This window comes from Ochotona princeps, chromosome 2 (genome assembly GCF_030435755.1).
Source record: "Ochotona princeps isolate mOchPri1 chromosome 2, mOchPri1.hap1, whole genome shotgun sequence".
NCBI lineage: Eukaryota > Metazoa > Chordata > Mammalia > Lagomorpha > Ochotonidae > Ochotona > Ochotona princeps.
In genome coordinates, this window is record NC_080833.1 from 79,457,747 (window position 1) to 79,479,472 (window position 21,726).

The 21,726-nt window shown below is 51.1% G+C and overlaps 1 protein-coding gene across 3 annotated transcripts in view; it reads right to left on the reverse strand.

The window, feature by feature from the left end:
* The window catches only part of BCAR3 (BCAR3 adaptor protein, NSP family member), a 179,123-nt gene that overhangs the window by 34,326 nt on the left and 123,071 nt on the right, over nucleotides 1–21,726 (reverse strand). Inside the window, exon 1 of one of the 3 annotated variants that reach the window (XM_004582041.3) lies at nucleotides 9,537–9,799. The exons of the other annotated variants lie outside the window; for them this stretch is intronic. Within the exon in view, the coding sequence (XP_004582098.2) occupies nucleotides 9,537–9,620 (84 nt within the window). The 5' untranslated portion in view covers nucleotides 9,621–9,799. Of the gene's footprint in view, nucleotides 1–9,536; nucleotides 9,800–21,726 lie in introns of those variants that run through there. 3 annotated transcript variants of the gene reach the window in all.

Sequence of the window (21,726 nt, forward strand, 5' to 3'; positions counted from 1 at the left end):
TTCTCTGCAAACAGCAGGAGGAATTCTGTGCTCCCAAGGGGGCAGCACCCCAGCATCCACAATCGGGGCCTCTCTCCTGCGCCAAGTCTAGTGCTACGGCGTGATGGAGACATGGCTAGAGATCTCCACCACAGACTTCCTGCCACCCCTGCTCCGCCCCTCCCCTCCTTTGGTCCTGAGTCTCAGGATCTTGACAAAGTGCTTTCTGAGCCACTTAACCCTCAGCTGGGAGGAGGAGGTTTCACCTTTCACTGTTAGAAACAGAAAAGAGATTTCCAGTAGCCTACGAGTTAACATTCACTCTGCTCAAAGCCCCCAAGCAACAAGGGGAGGAACTTCCTAAGGACTGAACTTAGAGGATGTTTTCTGGAGCAGTCGGCAGAGATCACAGATGCACTGCATCCAGTGGGAAATCGGATGTGGCCGGCCAGGGAAGAGAACCAGCCGTGCCCCGAACAGAACTTACATTGTTTACAGGGCCAGGGAACAATCATGAAGCGCCACCTGGACGACTGGAGCCTGTAAGCCACTCTGCTCCCCAAGTGACTTCTGATAATGGGTCTCCCTCTCTCAGAGGGTGGCACGTGGGTTAAACCGAACAATGCAAGTGCAATATCAACCACTGAATCTGGCAGCAAGATTACACTAATAAATGTGCACTGTTAATATCTACAGAGAAAGAAAAACATAGACAGCCCTTGCTATGGCACACTCCAATGGAAGGCTCTGAAGACCCACTGGCCAGAGTTCAGAAAGCAAGAAGATCCAAGCAAGCAACCTTGACCAATAATACAGCATCTTCATGGAAACTACGAGTAATTCACTAAGAATGTCTAAGCAGGCCTTTACTTCCCACTGCTTGGGAAGCCCACATTCTGTAGCAGGGTCGCCTAGATTTGAGTCTCAGGTCCTCTCCCATTTCCACTTTTCCACTAATGTGTATCTTGGCAAGTGATGGCTCAAGACACCACCTAAACAGGGGACCCAGATTGAGCTCCAGGATCCTGCCTTCAGCCTGGCCCAGCCCTGGCCATCACAGGTGTTTGAAGTGTGAGCCAGTGGACAGAAATAAGCAAGCAAAGGGCTCGGTGCGGTGGCCTAGCAGCTAAAGTTCTCGCCTTGCACTTGCCAGGATCCCATGTCGGTGCTGGTTCTAATCCCGGCAGTCCCACTTCCCATCCAGCTCCCTGCTTCTGGCCTAGGAGGGCAGTTGAGCATGGCCCAAAGCCTGGGAATCCTGCACCCACATGGAGACCTGGATGAAGTTCCTGGCTCCTGGCTTCGGACTGGCGCAGCTCAGGCCGCTGAGGTCACTTGGGGAGTGAATCATTGGACAGAAGATCTTCCTCTCTGTCTCTCCTCCTCTCTGAATATCTGAATTTGCAATAATAAAAAAAATCTTAAAAACGAAAAAAGAAAAAGGAAGTAAATAGAATAGTGATATCATAAAATCAAAATCAACTTCATCCTAATTCCATCCTTTAAAAAAATCCATCTTTAATGAAAGACACTACCGAGGCAACAAAATATTTCACAATCACAACAACCTAGGAAGGAAAAACAAACTATGCCGAAACATAGAGGAAATGCCCAAGGTTCAGAGAGCCTTCTGGGAACAGGGGTTGAGGAATAAGTGACTTTCAACGTGTCCCTCTCATAAGCAGTGGCTTAAATAACAAGGTCTCAGAATGCTGCATGGAAACAAATGGCATCACGTGCCAGCCCGAAGTACACAGAGGTTTGCAGCCAAATAAATGACTCATCACAAGATGGGTTTTGGCTCAAAATCAATCCCAGTCATTGTCAAAATATAAGTCGAAGGTCACTCTGGAGGCAAAGTTCCCTAAGAGGAGCCCCGAGTGCTTGACATCCACACATCTCACTGAAGACAAACACCATGCTGGCTGTCACGGGCAGACGCAGAACTAGGAATGGGACTTAGGGAAGCAGGAGACCCCACACAGTCACAAATGCATACACTTTCCCGGGAAAAGTATGAATAGCAAGTGAGACTACTTACATCTCACAAGAGAAAACGTGACATGTTCATGACTTGTTCAGATTTACAAAACTGGGGTTTGACTGAAAATTAGAATTCAAGTCTCCCAAAGTATATAAAAAACTGGGAATGGTTAGCTTGTAAAAAATAAAAAAAGACTTAAGGGTAACTTGAGGGCTATGCTAAAATATCTGAAGGCCTGGGCTATTATTATCTCCTAGATGATGGGTCAAATATTCTTGGTTCAATTCCCTGGAAAAACAAATCCAGAATCACCTCTGTCTTATTTTAGGGTCTCCATTTATATCAACTGAGGACCTCAAAGCAGACATGCTCACCATCTAGACTAGCACACCCATTTTTTAAAATTTCTTTTTTAAAGATTTATTTATTTTTATTGGAAAGGCAGATTTACAAATGAGAGACAGGGCCTGGTACGGTAGCTCAGCGGCTAACGTCCTCACCTCACATGTGCTAGGATCCCATATGAGTGCTGGTTCTAATCCTGGAGGACCCACTTCCCATCCGGCACCCTGTTTGTGGCCTGGGAAAGTAGTTGAAGACAGCCCAAAGCCTTGTGGGAGACCTGGAAAAGGTTCCTGGCTTTGGATCGGTGTAGCTCCGGCTGTTGTGGCCACTTGGGGAGTGAATCATCAAACGGAAGATCTTCCTTTCTGTCTCTCCTCCTCTTTGCATATCTGACTTTGACATTAAATAAATACATAAATCTTTAAAAAAAACAAAGGATAGACAGAGAAAAAAATCTTTCATTTGCTATTTCACTCCCCAAATTGCCACAATGCCCAGAGTTGAGTTAATCCGAAACCAGGAGCTTCTTCTGGGTCTCCCATGTGGGTCCAGGGTCCCAAGGCTTTGGGCCACCCTCTACTGCCTTTCCAGGCCACAAGCAGGGAGCTGGATGAGAAGTGAAGCAACTGAGACACAAACTGGCATCCATATAGGATTTGGCTCTGACAAGGAAAGGATGAACCAACTGAGCCATTGCACTGGGTCCTAACATGCCCATTTAACTGCAAAGCAAGGCCGTGTGTATGGGTATATAGATTTTGACGCAGATGAGAAGATGTCTTGAAGCCATTAGACTTAGACTACATCAGAAATGCATTCCATAAGAAATATACTTCCATCTCTAGAAACGTCAAAAGAAGGATTATGACCTCCTGTGAAGATTTAGGAGACAGGATGATTATGGGAAAGCTACTGTGGGATTCTGAGCAAGAACTGATGAGACTTGGATTAATGTGGCACCGATTGATAGAAAGAAATAGGCAAATGAGAGGGATAATTTAGTAGGTGACATCACCAGACCTGGCCATGTAAGAGACTGCCAATGATGGAAGACAACAGAGAAAGACAATGACCAAGAAGGAAGACATGGAAGCATTTTCATAAACTAGGCAGCAAGTGCTGGTAAAAAGAAAGAGACTGGAAGTCCCTGATTAGTGGAGAGGTCAACGGAAAGGAATCCTTGGGGAAGTGGCCGCTGTAGGCACAGGCAACTGGAGCAACTTGGGTCAGGAAGACGCACACTTCATCCTTGGCAGATGGAAGAAGGAAGCAAGGATGGTGGATACATTTGTGGCTGGTGGGGTCAGTGGTTGATAAGGGAAAGATCTGGCCTGCTGGCCTCAACCGCCACAGTGGAGTTAAGCTACAGGACCTTACAATAAATGTTTTAAATCACCCGACTCAAAGAGAAGGTAGAGAAGCGAGCAAGGACTCACTGATGGGAGACTGCAAGGCTGGGGATATAGCCATGTGTGAGGAGGGACCCTGCCTATTCTCCCAAACTCGCCCTCCACATTGAGATCTTGTCGCAGTCCCTCACCTCACTCCCCACTCTCCCTGGTAGAAAGCCCCTGTTTTCGCAGCACACAGGCCACATGTGTTCTGTTTCCCAATCTACTAAGGGAGGGGAGGCTGGGGCGTATGTGCTGCCTTCCAGGCCTCCTGCTGGGCCACCTCCTCTGGAGGCAGGGTGATGCAGTTCTCCCCAGTCCTCACAACAAGTCATGCACTCTTCCACAACAGGGACAGAGCTACTTCTGTGTGTGCTCCTCAGCAGGCACGCCGGAATGGGGGAAACAAGTGGGGGATAACCAGGTGGCTTGTGCGAGAGGCTGGTCGGCGGTTCCTCCAGTCCTGTGCTACTGAGAACCCAGGCTCCAAACCTGTCAGTCCTTTGCACAGGACCGCTGTTAGAAAAGCCCAAATCTCCACCTTCAAGTATCAGCATCCTACATAGGTACCAGTTCATGTTCTAACTGCTCCACTTCCCATCCAGTTCCCTGCTTGTGGCCTGGGAAGGCAGCAGAGGGTGGCCCAAGTGCCCTGCACCCACATGGAGACCTGGAAGAAGTCCCTAGCTCCTGGCTTCATATTGGCTCAGTTCTGGCTGTTGCAGCCATTTGGAGAGTAAACCAGCAAATGGAAGATCTCTCTCACTTTGTGCCCCCTCCCTTCCTTCCTTCGTCCTTCCCTCCCTGCCTCTCCTTCTCTCTGTAAGTCTCTGTGTCCTGCTGCCTCTCCTCTCACACCTGATGCTGCTGGGATTTCCAGGCTCTGAGGTCACTACTCCTCTAGCATCCTCCCCAGCCCATGGTGTGCTCCATATTCCCACAGCCCTGCAGGTGCTGAGTCCACTGACAGAATTTTCCCAGGATCCTGGCCCCAGCTCTGCTTCCCACTTAGGCCCCTCCAACCAAAACAAGTCCTGGGCTAAGCTCCAAGCTCTGGGATCTGCTGGGTAAGAGGATGCGGGGACACAGCCTCTGTCCAGCATGTCTTTCCCCTAATGTGGAGACCAGACCCCAGCAACTCCCAGATGGACAATGGAATGCATTTATGGCTCTTAAAAAAAATGTTGGGGCTTTTTTTTTCTTCCCAGCAAGCTCGGGAGATAAATGAGCAATTAGCAGCAGGCAGGGCTGGTCATGTGGGGAGGCCTTTCCTGCCATGTGCAGTCATGCTGAGGATGTGTGTGCCACATTGTCCGCACCAGGATGTCTGGCCAACACCTGTGCTGTCAGTGACAGACCAAGGATGGGCCTCAGGGAATGTCACTCTGCACACACACACACCCCACCAACCAAAGGTAGCTTCCAATGAAACCATGTTCCAGGAACTCCACCCACGCTCAAGGGGCGATTAGATGCAGCCCCTTGGGCTGTAACATGGTTCAGAAGCTTTCCGTGTACTTTGGAGAAGGGAAACAGATGAAAGTCAAAGGTGAACTCTTGCACACACGCAGGGTAACTCACTTATCTCCCTGCCCCTCCCCATCCTGCCCGTGCCAGGCACATACCCCAAGTGGTCCCCACAGCACTTGCAGAAACAACACCAACAAATCACAGATAGATCACAGCTATTTAGTTATTTATAAACAGCAAAATTACAGTAAAAGCTCAGGTAAAGAGAGAGAGAGAGAGACCTTTTATCTACTGATTCATTTCCCAAATGGTCACAATGGCCAGAGTTGGGCTGGTCCAAAGCCAGGACACAGGAACTTCTTCCGGGTCTTCCACATGGATGCAGGTACTCGTGGACTTAGGCCATTTCCACTGCTTTCCCAGTGCATGAGCAGGGAGCTGGATTGGAACTGGAGCAGCCAGGACATGAACCAGTGCCCATATAGGATACCCATATCACAGGCAGAAGATTAACATGTTACACCACTACATGGGCTCCAGGTCATGTTTTTTTCAGTCAGTCCACACATACCTATAGAATGTCCATCCCACATCATGGCAAATCGCCCCAGCTGGGCCAAGCATTCTTCCTGTACAGAGACTAGCACCTAGTAAAAGCCAGGCAAGTACAAGGCACCACAACTGACGGCAGAGGATGCAACCAGGACTCAAGTTCATGTGCACATCTACCCCAGACATCTGTGAGTTCCTGGAGGGGGGCCTGATGTGGGTCATTCCCGACTCCTCCGCCTTGAGCCGCAACTCCTCATGGCTTTTCTGACTGTGTCAGCCGCTAGACCTCTCTGTGAATGGTCTCTTCTGAGAAGGCCTGGTTCTTAGTGCTTCTGTTGATGTCAGTGACCTTTTAAAATTATATCTACATCTTTGGTCCACTCCCTAACTGCCTACAATAAGTCCCACACTGGGGCCCAGGCCTGGAGCTGGGAACTCTTCCTTACGTCTGCCATGTGGGTGGCAGGACACCAGTGACATAAGCCATCACCACTGTGTCACAGGGCCTGCGCTGGCACGAAGCTGGACTCAAGAGCGGAGCCAGGAGTCCCATCTAGGCACTATGACAGGGCACAAGGGCATCTTAACTTTCAGCTTAACCACCAAACCAAATGCCTGCCCCAGAGCCAGCAGCTGAGCTGTCTGAGCTATTGGGGTCTTCTACTGCCCTCATGAGAATGTGTTCCCAAACCAACCTTCCTTCATCTACCCTAATACTGGAGTTGCCAAAGGAGGAGGGGGAATTGTAAGAGTTATCCATGCTACAAAATCAGCCTTTCATCTTCCCTGAAGTCATTCCTAAAAATGGAGTCCACAATGCCCTCCCAAGTCACTGCAAAATAAAGTATTCACATACATCATCCCATCTTGTCTCCAATTTCAAAAGTCATAGACATTTACTAATATATGCATTTATTCAAAAGGCAGTGAAAGAGATGAAGCTCTTCCATCCACTGACTCATTCCCCAAATGACTACAATGACCCAGGTTGGGCCACATGGGTGGCAGGTTGGGTGTTACTTGCTCTATCTTCTGTTGCCATTTCAGGTGCGTTAGCAGGGAGATGGATGGGAAGTAGAGCAGCCAGGACTCAAATGGCACCCAGCTACCAACTGCCAGTGACTCAGGTGGTGACTGTGCTACCCACACCAGCTCCTAGATTCCAGCTCTCTTAATCTTGGTATAGTAAAACGAATTCAGGGCTTGCACTGAGAAAACCTGATGTGGGTCCTGGTGTCCCAGGAGATGATGCTGAGCAGGTTGTTTTCTGAGTCTTGGTTTGTGACCTGAGGAGAAGGAAACCACCACTTAGAACAACCCACAGGGCTTGTTCTGAGATCTGATTGACAAGACATGGAAGAACTCAGACATCGCTGCCTTGGGTCCTTGGGAAGTGAGCACCCTGCCCCAGGTGCCATCTCCCAAGCCCACTCCACTTCCCAGTGTGCTTAGACCTGCTTGGAAGGGGCTACATGTAATACTCAGGGACACTGGACTGCAGAGCACAGATCTAGGGTGCCTTCCCTGCAAGCTACTTCCCGTTGCACAAAATGCAATTGTGGTATGTTCTTTTTCTATTCTTAATCCAGCAACCTCGCCTACTGTGAAGCCCCTTGGGATGGCCAGCCTTTGCCCTCTGAGGGACAGCCATGGACGCGAGGGTCTGAGGCTTCTCTGCATTTCAGGTCTCCTGTTCGATTCCCTCTGGCGCTTTTTGTATACATCTCCGTAGAAGATTCTTTCGTACATCCTCGATTCTGCAGGACCTTTCCAAACAAGATCTTCCTCCCTGTGAGCAGCAGTGTGAGCGGACTCCCACGTAAAGAAAGAACTTTCACATTTTTAGTGTTCTTCTCATACCACAACACTATTAATAACATCCTACTTTCTCCAGAGATGCTATGGATTAGACCAAATGGAAAGTTTCCATGGCTACCACGGGGTTATTTTTGGTATGAGAAATGCACGCCAAGAGAAGCAGCATACGTGGTCAAGAACTAGAGGCTGATTTCCGCTCGGCTATTAGGCAATCAATCCCAATTTAATTTTGAAGCTCTAATTGCAACGGAAACTAATTAGGAGCAGCACGACCTGAGACCCCCTAATTAGAATGGGAGTCAATAAAGCAATGCAGCATTGTCACCCAGGCGAAAGCAGCCGGATGAGCGGTTACGGACACCGAGTCGCCTTCCCTGGTAACCTGGCTAAGCACAACCCAAGAGGAAACTCATCTCCAGGGTGCAGGGCAGGAGCCCTGAGATGTGACTGAAGGCTCTGGCTTCTGGTGAGCGAGCAGGCTGGGGAACCGGGGCAATAAACACTTCCACCAGCCAGGGGTGGCAGAAGGCTGGGGTGACAGGGTGGGTATTTCCACCTATGGTCAACTGCCTCGCATGGGGGAATCTGAAGAACAGCTGCTCAGAGCTGACCTGACTATTCAGGGACCCATCCTGGGGGGGGGTCATAGCTGCAGTCCCACGGAGGTTTCCAAGCAAACCTCACCCACCACCCAGCCCCAGATATGTATGGGCTAGTTTCTCACACACCAATGCCGAGTCGCACAATACTGAATTAGCCGGAGCTAGCTAGCGGCTGGCAGGCTTTCCATCAGAGAGTACTGTAGCTGATCCCTGAAGTGCATAGTTCCCTGGGGGTGGCCCGCCCACTCTATCTTTGACAGCTTTCAAATATTGTTGTTAAAGGCATGACTTCATCGGCCCTGGGTTGGAACGATCCATATTTAGGCCAAAAACCGCAAGGTCCTCAGGTCACCCCCACCAGGCCCCAGGAGAGCTAGGGGGCTCAGAAGTCAAGGTGGAGACACTTGGGACCTCCCCCACATTCCTTGACAAAGGAACCAGTGAACCCCCACTGCTTGGGCAATGAGCCACTCCCAACACTCCACCACAGCCCTGGCTCACACCTGAGCAGCTCACACAGCGCATGTGTGTGTCTCCACCAAGGTACCCTCCTCCCACAAACAGGTGTATTTTCCAGAGGTTTTAAAGAGGCATTACTGAGAAGAAAACTACAGACCAGGGAAGGCTTGCAGCCGCCTTTTCCCAGGCAGAGGCCAGGTCAGACCCTTGGAAGAAAGAATTCCTTGACAAGTTCCAGACTCTGGCTTCCCAGGAATAACGCAGGCCATGGGTATGAGGTGGGGGTGGAAGAGTCCCAGAATTTTCCAAAGCAAACACAACTCTGAGCTCCGCAAAAGCCTATGTTAACTGTAACTCTTTGCGCATCCCTGACAGACACCACGGAACTTAGACCCCACCTTGAATTAGCTGAACAAAGTTTTCAGTCTGTTGCCAGCCTACTGATGTTTTACACACAGCCCCTTCACAAAGGTGAAGATGTGAGCGCTAAAGAAAACCCAGGTTGACCTGGGAAGTGTTCTGGAAGCCAACCATGATGTTGAATGGAGATACCGTGTACTTCTGTACACTCTAGACATTATACATACACACACACATACAACGCACCTGCAGGCTGGGTTGAGAAAGGGGCGTGGCCACCTTCCACCCATCACGAACCAGGGAAGAGAAGACACAAGGGAGACAGAAAAAGAAGAAAAATTGCTCTGTCCCACTGAGTTACTTTGGTTCCAGGAGCTGGGGTCCCCTTTGCTGCTGGATTGCTCCCAGATGAGGCAGGACACAAGGAACTCTCCAAGATCCATTCATCAAGGAAAGGTCCTCCTCTGCATTGGCAGCTAGCAGGCTGCCTTGAGCTTTAGTGCCCCTTAGAAAACTCAACACTCTTAGGGTCCAGACAGGAATTACAGAGCAGCCCCCTCTCCAAGCCACACCTACCTTGACTCCCATCAGAGACTTGCGGTGATAGAAGCAGCACAGGGCTGCCGAGAGAGCGTGGAACGCGTTGCATTCCTTAGGCATCTTTCAGGCTTCTGTCCCCCAGCAGGGACCACACACTCTCCTTGGGGTCCAGAGAAAAGGGAGCTTCGGGCTGGGCTGTTCGTTCCCTGGTCGCCCTGGTCCTGCTGGCAGCTGCACACACTGTTCTTGCCCGCACTCTGTGGCCTGGGGGAGTGAGTCGGCTGCTTCTCCCAGGCGGGTCTGGGACTTTTCCCCACCCCACTGCTGCCGCTGCCGCCCGCCACCGCTGAAGCCAATACGATCCACTCGCTCAATTCTGGCAGGCTGATGTCCAGCCTGCCCTGCACACGGTGCCAGAAACTCTCATGTGACCAGCCCTGCTTTCTGATGAAATCCTAACCCCTCTCAGAGTAGGCCCTGGGCTTGCTTGGGCTGTTTCCGCAGTTCAGAGACCCAGCTGAAATCTTCCTGGCCCCTAGGCAGCCTTCCCTGGGGAGAAGAGGGTTGACCTACACCACAGGCAGTCTGCTCCTGGGGGCGTTGTCTGCACTTAAGAGTTTAAGAAAGCAGGGCAAATCCTACAAATCACACCACCCCTCTTTATGACTAAGGGAGACAAGAGGCGGACTCCAGGGAGCAATCCCAGAAACCCTGGACAGGAGACTTGTCCCCTCCCTCCCTTGCCCACCTCCAGAGCTGTTTGTTTTTCATTAGGGATGCTCCCTGGCAGCCAGGTTGCAGCTGATAAGTGCTGGCACAGCCTTCCTGATTGGCAAAGTGATACTGCCTTTTGGTGTTTCATTAGCAAGTCTGTTGGTAAACACTCTGGGCAAACACGCGTGCGCTCCCCACCACCTGGCCATCTAGCCGTGCAGCCTGTGAGGAGACAGGAGCTGGGTAGCCCCTGTGGCCCCGACTGTTGGTCCTGCTCCTCTCCTTCACTTTCATTGCCCATTCCCACTTTGAACATCCACCCGCACCCAGCACAGCACAGTACACTAATTGCCCCACCCCTGCCCCCTTCACACCTATAGGTGAGGTCACTGCCTTTCCTTTTTGGTGTCCAGTTACAGTGGATGCTCAACATGATTCTCCTTTTTGTTGTTTTTTTTTAAAATCAAAGCCAGCTTTTCGGCTTGCAGCTCTTCCTCTCTACTGGCTCTACATGTTGACTTGCGGTGGCTCCAGCAGGCAGTGTCCTAAAGTTTTCTGAGTCTTCATGCAAGCAGGGACTTGTGAGGAGGAAGACATGGACCTATTCAGCCCGGAAAGAAACACCACCACGTGAGGCATCCAAGAGGTATGAGAAATAGCCAACGGAATTAGTGTTAAACTCTCAGGGGGCCTGGCCTTGGGACCAGGTCACATCTGCCCATGAAACAGGCAACTGTTTTGTGCCAGCCTCTGTGCTTGAAAGAGGGGTGTGGAGAGCCACAGACCTCATGGCCAACTAGCAGCAGCAGCTCAGCCTGGATAGGATGGGGCAGGTCTGAGGACAGGGCTTCTGGGCTCTGTCTATGCCACATAGCTGCTGTCCTGCCTTACTCCTCTGAGCCCTGGGAGCTCAGGTTACCTGGGAGGTTCACCTGAGAATGTAGCAGGACTGCAAGGTTATGGGGCAGTGTAACTCAGAGAAGTTTCTGAGCTGCAGGAACACCTTGGAGACAGGCCACCTGGTGGGTCAATACTGCCCTCTGAGGTCTGTGTACTGGCCCTGAGTACGCAAGCATTTGCTGTTTGTTCTCAGTTGCATTAGACAGGGTTCAAAGGTTAAGCGTCCAGGAGCAGCCCTCCCAGCATAGATGGGGGTGAATTGTCTGTCAGGCCAATGACCACCAGAGGGAGGGCGCAGCGTGTACCTGCTGCTCCCCTTTGGCAGGACATAGGCTCCATAAGGCTAAAAAACACACCCCAAGGGCCAGCCAGACACCATACCAGATGCAATTGAGAGGTCCAGTGGTTCCTTCAGACCCACCCAGAGGCAAGAATAGTCAGCCAGAGTCCTGCAAGGGTTAATGAAACTGCTTCCATCAAAGTTGGCATGCCAATCACTTACACAGGCACATCCCAGGCTGCCATGTAGGTAAGGGCTTCTAAGCCAGAGTACAGGCATCCAGTCAGCCCTTTTCACCTGAGGCTTTCTCTAAGCAGCAGCTCCACAGCCAGCGCGAGGATTCCATGTGGGTGCCAGTTCCTGTCCTGGCTGCTCCACTTCCCATCCAGCTCCCTGCTTAAGGACTGGGAAAGTAGCAGAGGATGGCCTGAATTCCTGGGCCCCTGCACACACACGGCACACCCGGAAGAAGCTGACTGGATCAGCTCAGCTCTGGCTGTTGTGGTCATTTGCAACAGAAGATCTCTCCTTGTCTCTCCTCTCTCTAACTCTGCCTTTCAAATAACAATAAAATAAATCTTTAAAAAGAAAGAAATGTCTCCAAAATGTCCCAAGGATGTAGTCTGTGGGAGTAAAGAATGGGCTCGTCTCACCAGCACCTGTTTCCTAAATACCTCCTATCCTTGATCCATATTTCAAAAATTAATAATCATTACTGAAGCAGCATTCACAGGTTTCAATCAATTTTCTCCCAAAATGGCCAAGGAGAAAGACCAAAATAACGTGCTGTTCCCGCAGCTAAAGATGTTAACTGCAATGAACTCACAAAGTGCCCTTCACAGACTTAAGCTTTTAGATGTCTCTTATCCACCCTGATCAATTCTCCCACATTCTCCCCACAACGATTATTCTATTCTGGTTACAAAGCTGAAGAGGACCAGAACGGCATGTCACTCAGCTGAGAACAAAGGATGGGGACGGTAGCCTGGGATTGCAGAACTCAGCAGGGAATGCACAGAAGGGACTTCTTCTCATCAAAACTGCTAGTTATCCAAACCCAAGAAAATGCCCCGGAGCCATGTGTCATTCATTTCCTGACTGCTTAGTGTATGAGATTTAAGACCCATCAAAGCTGGATTCAGGGTTCCTAACCACCATACCCTGGGGGTCGCGGGGAGGGACAGGGTAGGAGGGGTGTCTGTAATGCAATCAGGAGGGAGGGGGGCCCAGCGGGATGGCGCAGACTTCTCAGTGGGGTGGTGCAGGTGCTCTCCAGCGCCCCCTGTGGCCACCTGAAACGCTCGCGCTGCTGTACCAAAGGGAGAAACACCTGTTCAGAGAACCCCACTTGCCAGGCAGCCAGGTGGACTGACCCTGGATAGAAATCCCCATTACCTCGGATGCAACACTACCCCACGTCCCTCCAACCTGCCCAAGGGCAGGCGTCTCCTGCCCAAGTATGGACCTCCAGGCTGGTTTTCCCTAAGGTGACCCTAGCTGCTAACCTGCTCTATTCAGTAACCATGGAAACAAGAGCTGCCTGCCAGCCACAGTGCTCAGCAGACAAGCATATCTTGCTGGCAACAGCCCTTCAGTGGGAGACGGGCCCAGAAGTAAGCTGCAGACTCCCCTTTCCAAAGTGCTGCAGCGCCCCCACTAGAAGATGGGACTCCCATGCAGAGTGCACAGACCCTCTCTCTGACAGGGAATGGGTGGACAGAGGAATGCCTCCTGGTGACCCATAGGACACTGGAAGATCCCCCAGCATCAGGCTTTGGCACTCCTGGTCACTGCTAAGCAGCTCCCATGGACAGTGCCATTGTCCACAGGCAGGGAAAGGAAGCACATAGATCCAAGGTCACAAGGTCTAGCTGGTCCCTGTCTACAGAGACGGCTCGGCATGGCAGCCAGGGAGGACACTGGTCACGGTGATTAACACCTGCCACCTCCCCACTAGCAATTTCTGACAGCCCCACCCTCTGCTGGCCTCCCCTGCCCTCCCCACTCCACACCCACATCAGGGCCTCCCTGCCTTTCTGCTTCCACCAGGCCCTGGCAATATGGCACGTTGAACAAAGACAGCTTTTAGGTGCACCACGAAGTAAGACCGAAGACCCCAGCTCTGGGTTCACTGAGGTCCTAGGAAATGAGGAAAGATGAGCATGACCTTGCCCGCCTGGCCTGGTCATAGCTGGAGTCCCACTGTGGATGGCCCCCCGCAGGATTGGCTGGCTGGAGAGCCAAAGGGTGTGACCCTGGTGGTGAGCCCTGGCCCATGGGAAGTGCAAGCTTGTTGGTGACCCTTGCTTCCAAGGCCCACTCAGGTACATGCTCTGTATCTGGCTGGTACTAAACAGGTGGTCCCAGGGTGAGGATGGTTCATTTAAAGTTTGTCAACATGAGTCTGGTGTAATGGCTCAGTTGCCTAACCCTCCCCTGACAAGTGCGAGGGTCCCATTTGGGCACCAGTTCAGGTCCTGGCTGCTCCACTTCCCATCCAGCTCCCCGCTTGGCGCTTGGGAAAGCAGTAGAGGACAGGATCCCAGTGCGTTCAAGGCGAGGACTTTAGCCGCTAGGCTATTGCGCCGGGCCCAATAAATCATTTAAAAAAAAAACTTATCAACCTTTTGATGGCCATGAGAATGCCCTCACATAGGCACCATTTTCATCACTATTCAACAAGTAACAATGGTTCTCAAATGGGTTTTGTGGCAGCTGATTTTGTCCTGCTTTGAGCTACACTGAGCATATGGGACACATTTTGGGTGGGCTAGACTACACTACCAGGTTTGGTGGCTTAGACATGCTCACTGAGTCTAGATCAATTTAATCCATGATGTTTATCAGGTCAGGGCGCCCTCATCAGCCCAGGCACATAAAGCAGTAAAAAGCACTTGTTGTCCCCAAGATGTCCCTTCATGCAGGAGCCGAGGGCTGGTGGAAACAGAGCCGGGAACTACTGGGGACAACAGGAGAGGACTCTGGGCAGACCGCATGCCCACTGAAGCTACAAAAGACAGCTCAACACACCTGCTTGCCTGTGTACACACTCGATGTATCCTTTGCTGCAAAGGAAAATGAACGCACGTGGACTCACGGGCGGAGGGACCGGGAACACCAGCTGCCCCTCCCTCTCCTCCCATCCCCACTCTGCTGCATCTGTGTGGGTCGATGGACAAGCCCCGGCACACAGGGAGGCTGCATTTCGGTGGGTTTACTGTCTGCAGCTTGTCTAACAGCTTCGCCAGATTCCTCAAGGGGATGCCAGAGCAAGGCTGTTAAGTGGGCTCTCTCCAGGAGCTGTATTGATCTGTCCAACAGGCAGTCCTCCCCTGCCGACTCCTCCAGGCTGGGCCTGATGCTCTCCCGCTTTCCACATTTCTCTCTCTGGTCTAAGTAGCTATTAAAGCTGCATGAACAGCCACAGCAAGCTGAATGTCGCCCCCAGCCCTGGCGTGGCTTGGCTTCCTCGTGTTATCCCTTACAATTCCCACCCCAGGCACTCCCCCACTACCTACTTCCTGTTCTCACACCAGAAATTCAATATTACGCAAGCCCAATGTTCTGTTTTTAGCATGAAGACAAAAAGAACATGCATGGGATGTTGTGCCAGTCTCACACATGGTAATCTCAGCCTCATTCAGCCGTCTTGGCTTGCTATGTGCTTCTAAGAGCCTCAGAGGCTCCTCCCAGAATCAAAGGCACATTCGCCCAGTGCTTTGCATGGCGTCTTGGGGATTCCCAGAGGGCCTGAAGCCCACCCACATGGCCCTGGGCCCCTCACCCACCCACCTCGATGCTGGCCACCCACTTCCCAAGCTCCCTTCCCTTGCACACTCAGCATGAAGCCACCACACACAGAACAAACATTTTCTCACACATCCCAGCTCTCGGATCATCTTTTCACTGTCTGCTTTTTCTCTTTCCCTTCCCTCACACTTGGAGCAACGTGAGCTGCATGAACAAGGACCACCACAGCAACCCCAGCCCTTGGAGGCCCCCCGGCGTGCGAGGCCTGCAGCGGGGAGCCTCGCCAGCCAGGAGTGGCTGGGCCCACTCCCAGCTCATGAGCACTGCTTCCCAGAGCTGCAAAGTCTTCAGGGTGGCCCTGGAACATAGCCTGGAAGGAGGGCAGAGCAAGAGCTGGGGTGGGTCCCAGTCTCTGCTTGGCACCACAGGCAGTGACCATGAGACCACAGAGGAGCGAGAACTTCAAACAAGTTAACGTGAAGAGCCTGGCACCCTGTGGACAGCAGGCACTGACAAAGCCTTGAGATGCTGATCACCCCAGTCCCAGCTGTTACTCAGGAGACTCCTGAGCCAGGAGAAGGCAGCGCTGAGGAGTTTCTGGGCCTTCAAAATGCACCTTTCAGAACTGCATCTTAAAACACGGTCTTAACCACACTTGCGCAAATGTCTCAGCTGATTTGCTGCTTCAAATTCCTTGTATTTCAGGAGTATTTGAGCAGGTAGCAGGTGCATCCTTAACCCTTGCCCAGGGGGCCACTGACTCCATCATGGCTATGGCTGATGCACCTCGCCTGTTCCAGCCAAGCTGACAGGGAAATCCCACAGGTCCCGCCCTCCATGTACCCAGCTGCCTACAGCTAATACGGACACCTGCTGGCACACATTCCTCCACTCCTCATCCCTGAGAACCACTTCCCTTATGCCCGACTCCTTCACACCTCCCTGGCAGATAGCGTTTCTAGAACCAGAACCATACCTGGTATGGTCCCTTGGGTGCTATACCTCCTGGCCTAACTGCACTCCCCCGGCTGGCTTTGTCCCTGCCCAAACGTTGCCTTTGGCCTTGACCGACCCATACTCAAGCTCTTGAGAGCACGAACCTGCCTAAATATCAGTGCATTCTTCCAGAGCCACATACTCCCAGCTCTCCCCAGAAGGCTACCCAACATATGAGAGCATGAACCGGTCCTCAGAGAATGCTGGGGAAGCAGGACCCTGGGCAAGAGGCAGGATATCACCAGGTGACAAGTGTGGTCAGTGCTATCACCGCCTGTTTCATCTGGACAAAAAAAAAATGCCTTATTAATTCCTTCTTTCTTATCAGGCAGGTTCCAGGCAACTGAGTAGCACATTTCAGTGGGGGAATAATCCATTGTTCATGGTTATAAAGTGACTCTGGGCTTTGTCATGAGTGACATGCTGGCTGTTTCCATCTCCTGCTGGGTAACTAGGAGAGGCCTGCCAGACCAGGAGTTCTGTGATCTGCTAGGGGCCATTGGAATCAGACCTAAACTCACAGGTGGGCATCTGGCCACAGAGAATGGTCATTGCTTCTACCCAACCCCCCAGCAATCCAGAAAGGTTTTAATGGGCCAGTGGGGAGGGGGAGAGGAGAACACCCAGTGGTCCTAGACGTAGCACCCCTGGAAGTCCCAATGGCATTTCACTATAGTGTCTCACTTGGTACTCATGCTGGGAGCTAGGCATTATTCTCCCAACACAGTGCACTGGGGTCCTTACAGTTAATGATTAAGACCACAACTAATCGGAGCAGCTGGCTCTATCTGATGTGATAATGGAAGCCAGGCCTTACACCTGACTGCCAGGCACGCCTTATCTTGTGCAAATCCACCAGGCAGAGCTCCCTCCCACCAACAGGGACACACACTCTTGGTAACACAGGCAACAGGGCTTACATACTGTCAGCAGGAGATGCTGGCCCATTCAGGAGGAATGGACGGCCACACTGAGACCCGGGAGTCAGCAAAATCCCACGGCACCACGTGGGGAAGCGAGGTGAAGTGGCAGCATTTGTTGGGCACAAAAATGCCACCCATGCCCATTCCTCAACAGGACACAGCCGACTCCAAGGGTCTGGCCATGGATGGGGCTATGTGTACACCCTGTGGTGACAGCCAGAAGGACATTTGGCACTTCTGGTTGATGCTCAAAGGGGCTGGGGTAGGGACAAGGATGATATGAGGATACTTTCAAAAGTCTGTAGAAACATTAAACATTTTGAGAGATAGGGCCCGGCAGCATGGCCTAGTGGCTAAAGTCCTCGCCTTGAACACTCTGGGTCCCATATGGGCGCCGGTTCTAATCCCGGAAGCTCCACTTCCCATCCAGCTCCCTGCTTGTGGCCTGGGAAAGCAGTCGAGGACGGCCCAATGCTTTGGGACCCTGCACCCGCGTGGGAGACCCGGAAGAGGTTCCAGGTTCCCGGCTTTGGATCGGCACAGCACTGGCCGTTGTGGTCACTTAGGGAGTGAATCATCGGACAGAAGATCTTCCTCTCTGTCTCTCCTCTCTGTATATCTGACTTTGTAATAAAAATAAATAAATCTTAAAAAAAAAGATTTTGAGAGATATAATCATGTATATGAAAGGAAGGATGACAGATGAGGAAAGGCCAGCAGACCTTACAACTGTTGGTTCACTCTCAAAAAGGCTACAGCAGCCAGGGCTGGACCAGAATGAAGCCTGGAGCCAGGAAATCCATCCTATTTTCCCATGTGAGTGGGAGGGATCCAAGTCCTTGTTGTCTTCCTAGTCACATTAGCAGGGAGCTAGATTAGAAGCTTGAGTAGGGATCACAGGTTGTAGCTTAACCCGCTGTGCCACAATGCTTGCTTCTAGAACCAAAGATTTAAAAATCATATATGGCAGGGCAGGGACTATCATGACACAGCAGGCTAAGTCACATATTTTGGTGGAAACATCCCATACAAACACCAGTTTGAGTCCCGGGTGCTCGGTTTCTAATCCAGCACCCTGCTAATGTGCCTGGAAAGACAACGAAAAAACAGCCTCACTGCATGGTCCCCTGGCACCCAGGAGGAAGGCCTGGAAGGAGCTCTTGACCCCTTGGCGTCAGCTTGGCTCAGTGTGGCTGTTGCTGTCCTTTGGGAAATGAACCAACAGATGGAGGATTTCTCTTTCTCTCTCCTTCTCTCCCTGTTACTCTGTTTAAGATAGATAGATAGATAGATAGATAGATAGATAGATAGATAGATAGATAGATAAAAAAAATAAAAGTAGGGGATAGTGAGGTAACACATCAAGCTAATTCTCCACCCTGTGGCAAAAATTGGTATCTAATATGGGTGCCACTCCGAGTCCAGCTCCTGCATTTCTGGTCCAGTTTCTTGCTTATGGCCTGGGAAAGTAGTAGAGAAGGGCCCAAGCACTTGAGTCCCTGCCCCCATGTGGGAATCCCAGAAGAAACTCAGGCTTCTGGCTTTAGACAGGCCCAGCTCTGGTTATTGTGGCCACTTGGGGAGTGAACCAGAGGAAGGAAGACCTTCTCTCTATCTCTCCTTCTCTCTCTGTGTGAAATCTGCCTTTCAAATAACAACAAATAAACACATAATATAAATAAATAAATGACACAAATAAATGAAACTAAATCTTTAAAAACTGGATTTCAAAATTTTCTGTACCCAAATAAACAGCTTTTAAGTCCACTTTTTCCCTGAAATCTTCTTTCAAGATTTTTTTTTTTTTTTAATTGGGAAGGCAGACTTACAGAGAGAGGGAGACAAAAAGATCTTCCATCTGCTGGTTCACTCCCCAAGTAGTCTCAACAGCCAGAGCTGAGCTGATCCAAAACCAGGAGTCAGGAGCTTCTTCCGGGTTTCCCTAGTGGGTGCAGGGTCCCAAGGCTTTGAGTCACCCTCTACTGCTTTCCCAGGCCACAAGCCAAGAGCTGGATGGGAAGCAGAACAGTCGGGACATGCACTGGTGCTCATATGGGATCCTGATACTTGCAAGTGGAGGATTAGCCAGTAGAGCTATCACAATGGCCCTTCGCATGAACTTTGCAAAGTACCACTGTACAACCCCTGACTTTGAGTGTGTCCATTTGCAGGGGGGTTGGATGCGGAAAGGAAGGGTTCTCACGCTGGACAACGGAAGACCATCTGGGCCTCAGGGTCAAGCCTCCTGTGGTACAAATGTGGGTGCCCCCCCATTCCCTCTAACAGTGGTGAATCTGATCAGCTGCGAGGCAACGGGACCCAGCATGTAAACACAGCCACCGTAGGACACAGACGCTGAAGAAAACAGGCTCTGTGTTTGCAAGGATAAGAAGGAAAACATTTCTGTGAAGCCGAGCACTTGTGTGCCAGTGTTTCTATCTGATCCCGAATGGGCAGAGACAGTTAGAAACACAGCCCCATCAGCCCCTGCCTCCTGAGAAGCCAAGGGGAGAATGACAGGAAGCTCCTACACTCGGCCTTGTTAACACATGAGGGAGTCAGCAGAACACTGCTGACTGGTGCCCAGGTGGACGTGTGAGCTGCGGGAGATCCATCAGAGACCTTCCCTGGGACACCTCCAATTGCAGCGTGGAGGGCCTTTACACCTTGAACTGTAAACTATGGAAGCCACGAGCCACGTACCCCACACAGCCCAGCTGTGAGAAAAGAGTGAACACACTGAGAGAAGCAGGCACCAGACACCTACAGAGAGCCCTAAGGATATTTTCCTTTCCAGAAAGAATCACCTGCCCTGGCCATTCCACACCATCACTCCTGGCTCATGCCATCCATTTGAGTTCACAGGCTCCCCTTAGCAGGGTGAGATTCAAACCTGAGAGCGAGCATGAGGCACCATGGTAAGCTCTGTGGAAGTTCCCGTGCGCAAGATGTCACCCCTGTGCATGAGAGACACTGAAAAGGAGCCAACATACACAGAAGCCATGTGAGGACATCCATGATCCACCTGTCAGTGAGAGCTGTACACTCATGTGTCAGTGGTGAATGAGAATGGGCGGCGTCTCATAGCCGACTCCAGAAACTTCCATGAAGGAACTAAGTTGTCTTGAATTTGCAAGGATAAAAAGACAAGAGTTTGTTTCTAGAAAATGGCCCGGGATTCATGGTGCTGGAATGCCCTGTGACACTGAACGTGGCAGTGATTTTGCTCCCACACCCAGCACCTCTCCCAGGCTGGAAGAAGTCAGGAGCCAAGAGCACATGACTTGCACAGCCCACAGCACTCTCATCTTTTTCCCCAAAGGCTGTTGAATCTTGGAGAAAGCCAAGAGACCATTTCTGTATCAAGACCACGTAAACTTCACCAGGTATGGGCACTCAAAAGGGCAGCTCTCACGACTTCTTCCTACATGAAAGGACAGGCGATAGACATCACCCCAAAATTGCATCCACACATTCCCAGGTTGTCTCTGCAGAAGGTCCATGGTTGGACGTGTCCTGGCAGGAGCTCTGGGCCCAGTTCCTGGGTCTGGAAGGTCCTTGGGTGTTGTTGCTAGGGGACCCCAGCTGAAGACTGTCTTCCAGTGCAGGCTACTGGACCACACATGAAAGTACTTCTGGTGTCCCTGGCTGCCGGCCTCAGGATCCTTACTAACTCACTGTCATTATCCCAGCATCTCAGTACAATGCCATTTGGTCCACCACATGTAAGATGCACACACAGTAAGTGGGCATGGACATTTCCAGAGGCTGCATAGTTCTCATTCAGCACATGTGCAAAAAAAAAAAAAAAAAAAAAAAAAAAAAAGGTTATGTTCTCTGGGTGAAGCAGCCTGGCTATCCTGATGGAGTTATGATTTTCAAGGATTAAAAAAAAAAGCAATCAAACGAAAACCAAGCATTTGGGCTGGTATTAGGAAGCAGTGGTTGGGCCTCTGCCTGTAACATCAGCATTCCATATAGGAGCTAATTGAGTCCTGGCTGCTCCACTTCTGACCCCAGCTCCCTGCTGCTGCACCTGAGGAAGCAGCAGCAGGGCATGGCCCTAGTGCTCAGACGCTTGCATTGGAAAGAAGCTCTGGGCTCCTGGCTTTAGCCTGGCCCAGCCCTGCCCGTGTGACCATTTGGGGAGCGGACCAATAGATGCAAGATCCTCCCTCTCCTCCTTTCTCTGAAACTCTGCCTTTCAAATAAATAAACAATAAATCTTTGAGAAGTTTATTTTTAAACCCTAGCGATTCATATGCCTACATTTTATACCTGTATCCTGAATGGGCAGAGGCTCTTACGAGTGCAGTCTTCTATGTTTCTGATCCTGAAAACAGGAAGGAATGGCTCCTGCATTAGCCCAAGAGTCATCCCCCTCTACCAGACTACACCCTACCTGGGAAGGGTTCCTGGAACATACTATTTCCAGCCCACCCACCTGTGCCCTGCCCATGTACAGCTGAGACCAAGAGATCAGAGGACTCGAGTTCTGCCCAGGGCTCTTCCCAGTAAAGACCACAAGCAGACAAGAGGCAGGATACTGGGCTAGCACAGACTCTTGCTGGACCACACAGATCACCTTCTGGGACTGAGTAACACTCACCTGGGCCAGAAGGGGAAAAAAAACCAACTCAGCATCCAACTGGAGCTGGGGGTC